The sequence below is a fragment of the Hyperolius riggenbachi genome, chromosome 11 (genome assembly GCF_040937935.1).
Source record: "Hyperolius riggenbachi isolate aHypRig1 chromosome 11, aHypRig1.pri, whole genome shotgun sequence".
In the NCBI taxonomy this organism is placed as follows: domain Eukaryota; kingdom Metazoa; phylum Chordata; class Amphibia; order Anura; family Hyperoliidae; genus Hyperolius; species Hyperolius riggenbachi.
Genome location: NC_090656.1, coordinates 100,724,221 through 100,738,386, shown reverse-complemented (window position 1 = coordinate 100,738,386; position 14,166 = coordinate 100,724,221). Strand labels below are relative to the sequence as shown.

At 48.2% G+C, this 14,166-nt stretch overlaps 1 protein-coding gene across 1 annotated transcript in view; it reads right to left on the bottom strand.

The window, feature by feature from the left end:
* Window positions 1-550: 550 nt before the first annotated feature.
* SLC5A12 (solute carrier family 5 member 12) overlaps window positions 551-14,166 on the bottom strand; it is a 127,497-nt gene continuing 113,881 nt past the window's right edge. The window contains exons 12-15 of the mRNA XM_068261023.1: window positions 12,772-12,971; window positions 11,602-11,705; window positions 9,581-9,711; window positions 551-995 (exon numbers count right to left, since the gene is read on the bottom strand). Of these exons, the coding sequence (XP_068117124.1) occupies window positions 843-995; window positions 9,581-9,711; window positions 11,602-11,705; window positions 12,772-12,971 (588 nt within the window). The 3' untranslated portion in view covers window positions 551-842. The remainder of the gene's footprint in view (window positions 996-9,580; window positions 9,712-11,601; window positions 11,706-12,771; window positions 12,972-14,166) is intronic.

The following is a 14,166-nucleotide window of genomic DNA, read 5'->3' as shown; positions in this document are numbered from 1 at the left end:
CTGCGCAGTAGGCAGCCTCATGCGTACTTGTATAGAGGGAGCGCCGTGTGATGCGGAGAATCGGCCGCGTCCGCCGGCCGACTCGCGGCAATGACAGGTATGTATAAAAGCTTTTTTTAAATCATCTCTAGGAGAGATCTCTAAAGTTAACTCTTCAATCCTTAAAATAACTCCAGAATTCTAACGTTAAAGACAGGCTGTTAATTAACCACATGTGAAAATAACTAACTATAGAGGAGGTAAATACAGAGGAGGTAACTTAAGGAATGAAGAGATACGATGACTCTCTCACTGTGAAAACATATCTCTACACCTTAATAAGGCAAGATTGTTGTGTGGTGGTAAGTTTTCTCTTGCCTTATTATCTCCAGCATGATCTTTGAATCATGAATTGAGGCCATAGTAGAGTCAATTGTTTTTCCTACACTTTGCTCCATCCTTGACCACCTTATTGTGCTGGGTGGAGTACCATTTCCAGAAATCTGTAAATTATATGAAACATAGGATGACTTTACAAAAAAAAAAAGATAAATACTGTACAGTTACATGGAATCGTTCTCAGCACCAGTGCAATCCTATGATGAGGAAATTCAGCAGGGAAACACTGAGGCCCCAGTTCATGTGCACCTATAGCTAAAATTCACAGCAAAGCCCAGGGTGTTACTGCAACAGGAAATCCGGGGAAATTAGGACAAAGGCAGTAACACATACCTGACAGATGTTCTAGTCCTTCCCCAACCTGTCACTATAAAAAAAAAATTAAACACAACCGTTGGAGTTTCACTTTAACTTAGAGCTGTCACTGTGCATAGGCTAAATCCCTGCTGTAAACGTACAAAGCGCTACATGCGGCATTCTTTATCCATATCCGGGTTGATATAGGATTTTTCTTCTTCATTGTAACCAGGTGGAAGTTTCATGTCATTTTCATATGGATTTTCTTCTGATTTTGTTATTGCAGTAAGATTTATATCTTTTTTCAGGCCATTTTGATCCTGTAGAAAAAAAATTAAAATGGAAATGACTTTAGCTCATGCCTGAACTAGTCAGCCATTTTGAGGCCAGAAATTCTTCTTCCTACAAAATGTCTTCTAGGTAGCGAACATTAAGAACTTTGACCTGGGTCCAGTATAGTAGTTTTGCCACATTAAGGCAGACTGAACATAAAATAATACCCCAGAGAGATTTAGTGGAATAATCTTCGTGAATTAGGTTTCCATGTACTGTAACTTTTAGCTGAGGGAAGCAAGCTGCATGCATTGAATCAGTATCTTCTACTAGCTGCATGTATTAAAGCAGTATCTTCTACTAATAGCTGTGTGTATTGTGGCAGTGCCTCCTACTGTGGCAGTGCCTTCTGCTAGCTGCACACCTTGTGGCAATGCCTTCTTCTAGCTGCACGCCTTGCAGCAGTGCCGCCTTCTAGCTGCACGCCTTGTGGCAGTGCCTTCTGCTAGCTGCACACCTTGCGGCAGTGTCTTCTACTAGCTGGACACCTTGCGGCAGTACCTTCTTCTAGCTGCACGCCTTGCGGCAGTGCCTTCTGCTAGCTGCACACCTTGTGCAGTGTATTCTACTAGCTGCACTTCTTGCGGCAGTACCTTCTTCTAGCTGCACGCCTTGCGGCAGTGCCTTCTGCTAGCTGCACGCCTTGAGGCAGTGTCTTCTACTAGCTGCACACCTTGCGGCAGTACCTCCTTCTAGTTGCACGCCTTGCGGCAGTGCCTTCTGCTAGCTGCACACCTTGTGGCAGTGTCTTCTACTAGCTGCACACCTTGCGGCAGTACCTTCTTCTAGCTGTGTCACAAGAGCCCCACTGGCCGTGAACACGCAAAACCGTCCGATCCGATTCTAGCACACAGATTGAGAGCTATGGACGCAATCTGCGTAGAATTGGCGGAGTTGAGCGTCACGACGCAGTAGGGAGCCTGTGAGGTTACGAAAATACACTTTTACTCCAACCCAGGGGTAGATTTGCCACCATCTCTGTTTTCTATCAGCCCAGAGAAAACTGCTAACTGGCTATAGACCTGTGAAACAAACAACCGGTTAAAACTGTGCAATTCCTATCTATCTATCAAAACAGTAGCGTCCCTTCGGAAGTTTAGGTCTCGTCTGTGTATACTGAATAGAAGGTTTTACTGAGAGGTAAAGACCTTTTAAAAAGCCTTTATTTGTTACAATATAAATAATTAATATATACAGACAATCGTGAACAATTAAACGATGAGAGACAGTGATAACACAGTACATAAAAGAAAAGGGATAAAAAGAACGAATACTTATGATTCTGTGGAAAGTCCGTTCGGGAAAAGACAAAGTTCCTTTGTTGCAGTTAGTTCGCAATATGGCCGAACCACATGGCCGTTGCTCCGCCTGCAAGATGGCCACTGCTATTTCCCCAAGCAGTGGCAGTCTTTTCGGTATGATGGAAAGTGGGGGAATTGGCTGGGGGTCCTCATGCAATCAGTTTTGAGCACTGACATTTCTGGGCGGAGTCTCAAGCTCAGCCCAGGGGCGTGTCAGGCAGTGAGTTCTCAGGGGAGGAACTTCCAGCCATCCACAAAATATGTCCAATTTCATACCCCGCCGGGGTTTTGTCGCACATGCAAACCGATTTCATATTCAGATTGGGCTGAGAATACACGTTCATAGGACATCAAACTTGCAATATTTGGGGCGCACGGGGACCCCATTATTCATATCTCAGCCCCTGCTCGGGTTACCTGGCTATGTCTAGTATCACCATATTCTACAGAATTAGGGAAACAAAATTATGTAATTTTCATATTCCTCCCATGGATGGTATTTGCAAAATGTGACAAAGTTATCAACACCATGCATTCCATACTCAGTTTAGTCGGTGCCGTCAAGACTGGGAGGAATGTAGGTGTCAATAGACCTCATGCTGTGCTAGCTTCCCCTGTTGAATAGACTCTGTTGGTATTTCAGCTCTGCCCAATTAGCACATTAGTGTCACCAGAGCTTTTCCGGGAGCCTTAACAGGATTTCTTGCTAAACCAGGTTGCTTTAGCCATATGCTAACGCAGGCCCATTCAGCCCTCATGGCAAAAGGGGGGGGAAGGCAGGAAGGAAAAACTTCTATTTTAAAAATAAAGAATGTCAGTTTTCCGATCACGGTTGCGATCGGACACTCGGCCGCGAATCCTCGGACGACTGGGCGTCGCCCGGCGTCACACCTCCCCCTTCCCGAGCTCTGCTCAGGGAGGTGTCAACAGGACGCCTTCCGTAGCAGCTATTGGCGCTGTTGGGTCGGGTTCCCCCTGACACCGCGACAGCCCATCAGCGTTTTGGTGTCGGCTGCCTGCTTTGTGTTGGATCGTAAAGTCGTACTGCTGCAATGACAGGCTCCACCGTAGGAGCTTGCCGTTGGTTCCAGCAGTACGGTTTAGCCAACTCAGGGGATTGTGATCAGTGACGATCATGAAGGAGCGGCCGTACAGATACGACTGCAGTTTCTGTAGGGCCCACACGATCGCCAGGCACTCCTTTTCAGTTGTGGAGTAGGCTACCTCTCGGGGCAGGAGCTTCCGGCTCAGGTAGAGGATAGGGTGTTCATCCCCCTTTCCATCCACCTGGCTGAGGACTGCGCCGAGACCGTAGTCAGAGGCATCGGTTTGCACCACAAACCGACGACTGAAGTCTGGGGCCTGAAGCACAGGGGCGCTTGCGAGGGCCTGCTTCAAGGCCTGGAAGGCATTCTCGCAAGCGGGGGTCCAGCTAACAACCTTGGGGTGCTTCTTGCTAGTGGCATCGGTCAGGGGCTTCGCCAGTGTACTATAGGCGGGAACAAATTTCCTATAGTAGCCGGCGGTCCCCAGGAACGCCTGGACCTGCTTTTTCGTGATAGGTCGAGGCCATGCCAGGATGGCGTCCACCTTTCCCGTGTCAGGTTTCAGGGTGTTACCCCCCACCCGGTGACCTAAGTACTGCACCTCGGTCATGCCAATCTGACACTTACTCGGTTTAACCGTCAGATTGGCCATGGCCAGCCTCTCTAGTACCTGGGACAGGTGTTTGAGGTGTTCTTCCCAGGTGGGGCTGAACACCGCAATGTCATCCAGATACGCTACAGCGAACCCTTGCATTCCCTCTAGCAGGTCGTTCACGGCCCGCTGAAACGTGGCGGGGGCGTTCTTCATCCCAAAGGGCATCATCGTGAACTCGAAGAGGCCGAAAGGGGTGATGAAGGCCGACTTTTGCCTCGCGTCAGGTGCAAGTGGTATCTGCCAATACCCCCGGCTCAGATCCATGATTGATAGGTACCTGGCTGATGCCAGTGTATCTAGCAGCTCATCAATGCGAGGCATGGGGTAGGCGTCTGTAGTGGTGATGGCGTTCAGTTTCCTGTAGTCTACGCAGAACCGAGTTGTCTGGTCCTTCTTGGGGACCAGGACAACAGGGGCTGCCCAGGCACTACTGGACTTTTGAACCACCCCTAACTCCAGCATCTCCCTCACCTCCTTCTGCATGTCCGCCTGTACCTCGGGAGAGACACGGTAAGCGGATTGCCTGATGGGGGGATGGGTACCTGTATCTACCCCATGCACCGCCATACTGGTCCGCCCCGGGATACCGGAGAAGGTGTGCTGGTACTGGCCCAGCACCTTCTGTAACTGCTCTTGCTGGGCTGAGGCGAGCTGTGGATTGACGTTTAGGTCGCCGTCCACATCTCGTACGTCAGCCAGCAGGTCTAACAGGGGGTCTGCCTCTCCCTGCTCTAACCGGCTGCACACTGGCAGCGCATACTGGGTCCTGTCATGGTGGGCCTTCAGCATGTTTACATGAAAGCTCTTCTGCTTCCTGCCCCCCATGCTCACTAGATACGTCAGAGGGTTTAACCGCTGCACTACAGTAAAAGGCCCCTCCCAGGCTGCTTGCAGCTTGTTCTGCCTCACGGGAAGAAGGGCATATACCTTGTCACCCACATCAAATGACCGCTCTCCAGCCAGCTGGCCCGTGGCATATGCAGTTAGTGGCTGAAGGCTACCATCCCTGTGGTCAGAGGAGGGGGAGGAGGCCGGAACCTCTTCCACCTGCTCTGAGCCCAGGTTCTGAGCAGCGCGGCTGCGTGTTACTGCCAGTACAGGTACACCTTCAGACTGGCACATACTGGCATTACTCACATCCTGGCTGCATGCATGAATTACAGTGACAGGTACAACAACATTTTCATCACAAACAATCGGTATATCAAACACAGGTACCTGTGACACAGGTACTATTGGACTCGGTACCCCTGGACTGGGCACATTCAACCCACCTCCCCCCTGTTCTTGCCCCTTGGTGCAAAGTACCTTAGTGTGGGCGGAGAGTCCGTCTCCCTCCTGGCAGTCTGAGGGGCTTGGGGCAGGTTCATAATAGGACACAAGCTTGCCCAGGTCGGTCCCCAACAAAACTGGGACCGGCAGTTGGTCCAGGACCCCAACAACCTTCTCTTGAACCCCCACCCCCCAATCGATGGACACCCGAGCCTGGGGAATGCGAGAAAGAGTGCCCCCCACTCCAGTGAGGGTAAGGTATTTGTCAGGGAGGATATTTTCCGTCGGGACCAGGTGCGCACGCACCAGGGTGACATCCGCTCCAGTGTCGCGGAAACCGGTAACAAGCTGGTCGTTCACTGTAACCAGCTGGTGGTTGCTCGTAGCGGAGTGGATCCCTCTCCCACCTGCGAACATGACGTTGTTGGGTGCTCCCGGCTGGGGTGCGCTGGCTGGCGGCAGTTGCCGTGGGCGAGGTGTAGGTGGTGCAGGAGCTGGCGCTGTCTGCCTCCGCTCCGGGCAGTTAAACTTCATGTGTCCGGGCTTGCGGCAAAAGTGACAGGTGATGCCCTCTGTTGCTGCAGGCCTGGACGCAGCAGCTGCGCTGGAGGGCCTCTGGGGCGCACGGCTCACAGAGGTAGGAGAGTCTGCAAAATTGTGGGACTGACCTCCTCTCCAGCTAGATGGGGCAGTCCTGCGGGTCTCCGGCACCCTGGTCGTTGCAAAGGTCTCAGCGAGGTCTGCAGCGACCGTCGCTGACGCCGGTCGGCGCTCCAGCACAAACTGGCGTACATCAGCCGGGCAAATGTTCAGAAACTGCTCCAGGACGATTAAGTCCTCCAGGACACCGTAAGACCCTTTAGTGAGGCCTAGCGTCCACTGGCGGAGTGTGGTGAGCAGACTGCTGACCACATCTTGATAAGAATCAGTAGATTTTTTCTGCCAGGACCTGAACCTTTTCCGGTAGGCTTCTGGCGTCAGCTGGTACTTAGTGATTATAGCCTCCTTTATAGCGGTATAATCATTGTCCTTTTCCACAGGCAGCTCTGAGAAAGCATCAAGCGCTTTGTAGCGCAGCAAGGGTGTCAGATGTCTGGCCCACTGGTCTTGGGACAGACGATACTGACGGCAGGCCTTTTCAAAAGACCTCAAAAACAAGTCAATGTCAGTGTCTTTTTCGATAATAGCAAATTTAAATTTTGCACTTACTGGAGCGGCAGTCCCTTCAGCAGGGAGGCTGGGCGTTGAACTCCGGCTGGCTTGCTGCACTTTCGCCATGTTCAGCTCATGCTGTCGTCTCTCCCGCGCCTCTGCAGATTGGCGTTCCTCTCGCTTTTGCTCCGCCATGTACTGCAGGTACTTGTCCACATCAGTTTCCATCAGCTTTTGCAATGCCTGCTGCATTACTGGATCAACATAACTGGACAGTCCAGTACTGGCCGGTTCCAGGCGAGTACTTTCAGGGGTTCTGGGGTCGGGGATCACACTGACAGCCTCCTGCGTATCTGTTGCCGCATTGCCCGCGGGTTGCTCAACCTCGGTACGCACAGGATCTTCAGTCTCTGGTTCCCCTCGACTTGCGTTAGATGAGCCGGTGTCCTCCACAGTGGACACCTCCAGCGTCCGCAGATTCTGGCTATCCCATCGGTACAAGTCCGTTATCAGGTCCTGCTGTTTCTTGCCGCGGATGTCCATGCCTCTCGCCTCGCACAGACTCTGCAGGTCGGATAGGACCATGACCTTGTAATTCCCGGACATTTCCATGCCAAATAAAAGAAAACTTAGGGGAGGGGTACTGGTTACACAGTCTCTCTGTATATATGAAAAATATATTGCACTCAGTCACTACCAACGAATTAGTTCGTTTCTCGATAGGGCTAATTCGATAGCCCTACCTGAGATACTATCAGCACACACAGATCCCAAACGCTGCCGACCACTGTCACACGAGCCCCACTGGCCGTGAACACGCAAAACCGTCCGATCCGATTCTAGCACACAGATTGAGAGCTATGGACGCAATCTGCGTAGAATTGGCGGAGTTGAGCGTCACGACGCAGTAGGGAGCCTGTGAGGTTACGAAAATACACTTTTACTCCAACCCAGGGGTAGATTTGCCACCATCTCTGTTTTCTATCAGCCCAGAGAAAACTGCTAACTGGCTATAGACCTGTGAAACAAACAACCGGTTAAAACTGTGCAATTCCTATCTATCTATCAAAACAGTAGCGTCCCTTCGGAAGTTTAGGTCTCGTCTGTGTATACTGAATAGAAGGTTTTACTGAGAGGTAAAGACCTTTTAAAAAGCCTTTATTTGTTACAATATAAATAATTAATATATACAGACAATCGTGAACAATTAAACGATGAGAGACAGTGATAACACAGTACATAAAAGAAAAGGGATAAAAAGAACGAATACTTATGATTCTGTGGAAAGTCCGTTCGGGAAAAGACAAAGTTCCTTTGTTGCAGTTAGTTCGCAATATGGCCGAACCACATGGCCGTTGCTCCGCCTGCAAGATGGCCACTGCTATTTCCCCAAGCAGTGGCAGTCTTTTCGGTATGATGGAAAGTGGGGGAATTGGCTGGGGGTCCTCATGCAATCAGTTTTGAGCACTGACATTTCTGGGCGGAGTCTCAAGCTCAGCCCAGGGGCGTGTCAGGCAGTGAGTTCTCAGGGGAGGAACTTCCAGCCATCCACAAAATATGTCCAATTTCATACCCCGCCGGGGTTTTGTCGCACATGCAAACCGATTTCATATTCAGATTGGGCTGAGAATACACGTTCATAGGACATCAAACTTGCAATATTTGGGGCGCACGGGGACCCCATTATTCATATCTCAGCCCCTGCTCGGGTTACCTGGCTATGTCTAGTATCACCATATTCTACAGAATTAGGGAAACAAAATTATGTAATTTTCATATTCCTCCCATGGATGGTATTTGCAAAATGTGACAAAGTTATCAACACCATGCATTCCATACTCAGTTTAGTCGGTGCCGTCAAGACTGGGAGGAATGTAGGTGTCAATAGACCTCATGCTGTGCTAGCTTCCCCTGTTGAATAGACTCTGTTGGTATTTCAGCTCTGCCCAATTAGCACATTAGTGTCACCAGAGCTTTTCCGGGAGCCTTAACAGGATTTCTTGCTAAACCAGGTTGCTTTAGCCATATGCTAACGCAGGCCCATTCAGCCCTCATGGCAAAAGGGGGGGGAAGGCAGGAAGGAAAAACTTCTATTTTAAAAATAAAGAATGTCAGTTTTCCGATCACGGTTGCGATCGGACACTCGGCCGCGAATCCTCGGACGACTGGGCGTCGCCCGGCGTCACAAGCTGCACGCCCTGTGGCAGTGCCTTCTGCTAGCTGCACACCTTGTGGCAGTGTCTTAGCTGCACACCTTGTGGCAGTGTCTTCTACTAGCTGCACACCTTGCGGCAGTACCTTCTTCTAGCTACACGCCTTGCGGCAGTGCCTTCTGCTAGCTGCACACCTTGTGGCAATGTCTTCTTCTAGCTGCATGCCTTGTGGCAGTGCCTTCTACTAGCTGCACACCTTGTGGCAGTGCCTTCTACTAGCTGCATACCTTGTGGCAGTGCCTTCTTCTAGCTGCACGCCTTGTGGCAGTGCCTTATTCTAGCTGCACGCCTTGTGGCAGTGCCTTCTTCTAGCTGCACACCTTGTGATAGTGTCTTCTACTAGCTGCACACCTTGTGGAAATGCCTTCTTCTAGCTGCACGCCTTGTGGCAATGTCTTCTTCTAGCTGCACACCTTGCGGCAGTGCCTTCTTCTAGCTGCACGCCTTGTGGCAGTGTCTTCTACTAGCTGCACGCCTTGTGCCAGTGTCTTCTACTAGCTGCACGCCTTGTGCCAGTGTCTTCTACTAGCTGCACGCCTTGTGCCAGTGTCTTCTACTAGCTGCACACCTTGCGGCAGTGCCTTCTTCTAGCTGCACGCCTTGCGGCAGTGCCTTCTTCTAGCTGCACGCCTTGCGGCAGTGCCTTCTTCTAGCTGCACGCCTTGCGGCAGTGCCTTCTTCTAGCTGCACGCCTTGCGGCAGTGCCTTTTTCTAACTGCACGCCTTGCAGCAGTGCCTTCTACTAGCTGCACACCTTGTGGCAGTGCCTTCTAGCTGCACACCTTGTGGCAGTGCCTTCTAGCTGCACACCTTGTGGCAGTGTTTTCTACTAGCTGCACACCTTGTGGCTGTGTCTTTGAATGGGTTCAATATCAGCTTCCATCTATGTTTTACCTTGATCTATATCATTAAAATATAAAATCTAACACTTACCAACTCTTCATCTTCTTCATCATGTGGAACTCCACACCAACATTTCTTTTTGTATTTCTCAGAACAGAAGCAGACCAGATTACAGACTGGTCTTATAAACAGTGGTTTAATATTCCTTCCATGCTCACGGCCTTTACAGTAAATAATTGAAAAAAAAAACATTAGTATTGCTGTTTATTATACATTTAGATAATGCTGACATTTTCTACAGCAATTTACAGAATACACTGACTATCCCTCCGGCATCTAAATGCTTGTACACACATTATATTGCTTTCAGCTGATTCACCCGGCTGGAGCTGTCTGCTGAAAATTTAACACTTGTTCAGTAGCCTCTCATTTTCCCCCAATGCATTGGCAAGAGAGTTGGATTGGCAGAATGTTCCAGTTCAACGCAGTCTGAGCCTATTGTTCTACTACTCACTGCCCCACAATCACCCCGCCCAACCACACACAAACAAACACACAGCAATGTAACACGGCGCTAGTCTACAACCTAGTAATGCATCCATACAGAACTCAACTCTCAACTGTCGTCTGAGGGATCCAGTCCCTGATGCCTGCAGGAGGTGACCGTAATTGTGCATGTGTACACACATGCCATTTTTGACATGTGGAAAGCAATTACAGTGCCTGAAGGAAACCCATGCAAACACAAAAAGAACAAGATTCAGACAGTGGACTCTAATGCTGCAAGGCAAAAGTGCTAATCACTTGGCTGCCTTTGTGGGAGATCCAACAGCACTTTGTGGTGGTAAATGTAATTATCGTATTTTTCAGACTATAAGACGCTCCTGACCATATGATGCCCTTTGAAGGAAAAGAAACACGGGAAAAAATATACTAAACTTCTGGACGTTCTCCCGAATTATGTCCTCCTTGTCCCTCTTGAGTCCCTCTGTGTCCCCCTCAGTTTCCCCTTTGTCCCCTTCTGTCTCCCTTGTGTCTCCCTCTGTGCCTCTTTGTGTAGTCCTGTGACCTCTATTGTCCCCCTCATGTCTTTTTCCATGCCCCTTTGTGCAGTCCTGTGACCTCTATTGTCCCCCTTGTGTCGCCCTCCATGCCTGTTTGTGTCCTTCTGTGTCCACCATCTATTTGGGTCATCTTCCTTTTAAGGGCCTCTTACCCCCCAATAGTTGAATATAGCATCCTTTGCATGGGCTTAGCAATCAGCCCTGCCATCGCAGGGGGGCGCAGAGGCTTTGGGGGGCCACTCCACCTCCTCCTCCCCAACCGCAAGTGCAGCCAATTAGCAAAGAAACCTCCCCATTCACTCGCGATAACCATGTGCAGGAGTGGGTGTCCTTTTTTCCTTTTTCCAGAGGCTGCTTTACAGCAGAACACTCTCTGCTGCCATTCGCCGGCCCAAAATCCCATGGGGTTCAGGGACAAACTGGGTCCTATGCTATCATTTTTGCTGGTGGCCCTAATAAGTCAAGTTACGCTCCTGGTCCTATGGATGTCTTACCCATCACATTTTCCAAGGGAGACTCCAAAGATGGGATTTCCTCACTTCTCGATAGTATGGTTGCTGGTCACCAACCTTTGTGAGTATTTTTTTTTTTTAGTAACCTTCCTGGCAGTAACCCCGAAGCCGCGCAGGAGGTTTTCTCAGGCCCTGCTGGGCCGATTTGCATTTTTTTTTTTTTTTTTTTTTGCTGTATGCAGCTAGCACTTTGCTAGCTGCGTGAGCACACCGATCGCCGCCGCCCCACGCTCGATCGCCGCTATCCGCCGCGCCGCAGCCCTGGGCTCGCTACATGATTAAATTTTTTTTTTTTAATAGACCGCCAGGAGGGTTAATTATTTCCACTCTTCAAATACTTCCCTGACTTAAAAAATTACACTATAAGGGGCTCCTGTGGCTTCTCCGTGTGTTTTTCTCCCTCTGGAAGGTCTTCAGAACCTCACCAGGGGCCTATCTCTCTTTATTTTGATAAAGTATGCATTTTTGACATCTCTCTTATTAACACAGAACCTCAGCTAGCTTTTTTGTATTGTATAAACAAACAAAGTCTCACCTGTTATAAAACTGATCAAAAGCCCAACAACGATGCAACTGATGTAGCCAACAGCGCTGTAGTAGAGGTATGAAATACCATACCAGTTATCTGCCAGTACAGACCTATAAGATAAAATAATTAGAAGTTAATATTGGGGAACCTGAGAACATGGCCCCTAAAACTTCAGGCCATCTAATTTAAAGTGACAAGAAGAAAAAAAAAAAAAAAAAACAAACAAACCTTATGCTATAATGAATTGTATGTGTAGAACTGATAATTCATAGAACGTTAGTAGCAAAGAAAGTCTCATATTTTTATTTTCAGTTATACAGCTTTTTTTTTTTTTTATAACACTGCATCATTCTCTAATATTTGCAACTTTACAAACTACTCTGTATTTTAGAGTACCTAAAAAGACTTTGGCGGTCACATGTTTAGAATAACGCACCACCCAAAATGGGGAGACACACGGGTTTATTGTATTTAGATTGATACTCTGTAGTTTAAACTATGAAATAGAGCAGAATGACCCTTTGAACTTTCCTGCAGTAAAACCTTAGTGAACCAGAGACAACGGGAAAAAAAGCTTTTATACATACCTGGGTCTTCCTCTAGCCCCATAAGCCTGGATCGCTCCCACGGCGCCGTCCTCCGCTGCATCTATCTGCCGGTACCGAGTGCAGTGCACTCCCTCCATACTGCGCAGGCGCATGTGTAAGGATATAGAGGGAGTCCCTGCTCTTGCGCACAATTGTCCGCGTCCACCGGAAGTGACAGGACCGGCGATAGAGGCAGCAGAGGGCGGCGGTGTGGGAGCGATCCAGGCTTATGGGGCTGGAGGAAGCCCCAGGTATGTATAACATCTTTTTTCATTCTTTAAAGACTGTTCGTCTCTGGGTCCCGTTAAACAAGAAACGGTGAGAGACAGGTTGAGATGTGTTTCAGAAGACAGTACTGTAGCTGACCAAGCTTGGTCGGAGAGCTCAGAGAAGCTCTTTTGTATAGATAACTGAAGTTTCTTAACTCTTCCTGTACTGGAAACCATGTCCTATCTGTGCTACTAATGTTCTATTTCTTAGCTGTACCACACATACAAATCATACGTTTATTTTCACTTCAGATTTCTTTTGACTTTTAATTATGAATCCTTGAAAGGAATTCCAAGCTTTTCAATGGAATGCAGCTCACCTTTCTGGAGGTGCCGTAGTACTCAAGGTGGTAGGGAGAACTGTTGTCAATGTAGCATTCCAGGTTACGTTCAATAATTTGCAACCATCTGTTCTTAGAATCAGAGGAAGGGTCTTGGTAGCTGGAGCAGGGTATATAAATGCTCCTATTGCTACCCAAAATGACATGATGAATCCAGTCAAAACGCCTCCCAGGGCCCCCTAGAAAAGACATAAAATCATTAATTTACTGTTCCATTTGGTAATTGTTTTATTTTCAGGTCATAGCTAAGGTTACCTTCTAGTTGTTTCATTAAAACAAATTGTACAATTAGTTGCAAGCAAGGATGTTGGAATAAGGTACAGCAAATTGCGCTTTGTGCATCATTACCAACCGCTAACAATTGTATGACCCCTGCATATGTTTACAGTGCAACCTCCCCTTGCTGAAATAGCAAGCTAGGAGACTCCTTGCTGACTTCTTATCATGATCTGTATAAAAAAAAAAAAAAAAAAAAAAAAAAATTCTTCCAGTGTTTTCTCACATTTAACACCGAGATTAACACTTTTATAGATTTACAAATGCATAAGAATTGTACACAATTATGTTAAGTGGTTGGTGCAGTCTACTTGGGTGTCACCATAAAAGATGGTGTACCTTCTACTACCATGTATGCTCGACTATAAGGTCGCATTCACAGTGGGATGTTATGATCCCACGTTATAAAGTCTTATAACGCAGCTTACCGCACTCCAATGCTATTCCCATTCACAGTGTGACGTTAAAGTCACATTGAAAAATGTTGTAGTGTTACCTCTTAATGCAGACACGTTGCGACTTTAACGTCGCATTAAACCGCAACGTCCCACTGTGAATACAGCCTAAGTCTAGAAATTTAGGTCTGACTCGCTAAATAAAAGTATAGGGGTAGACTTATACATGAGACACAAGCAACACTGAGCACACTGAGCACACTGTGTGTACTATTAGTGGCATTCCTATTTGCAGCAATTCACCCAGTCGTAAGTGACACTTTCTTGATAAAGGAAATGCCAAGAAAACACAGGTCTGGGAAAGTCCTGGCTACAATATTTGACATGGAAAGTGGCAGGAGGAAAGATACTGGGCTGCAGGAAGGGGTACAGTTAAAAATGGCGCAAAGTGAATAATGGCGCACCGTTCTGCTGATCATAAAACGCTATTTACCATTTTAATGTAAATACATTAAAAAGGTAAATAACATTTTGTAAAAGATTTATTAGCAGAACGGTGCGCCATTGCAGGGGGGCTAGTGAGGTGGCAGGGGTCGGGAGGGGGGGGAGAGGCAGCGGGACACCAGGCAGCGGGGTGGAGGGAGTAGGATTAGGTAGCATTAGTATACATTACCGTGTCCCGGCCGGCGATCACTCCTTCACT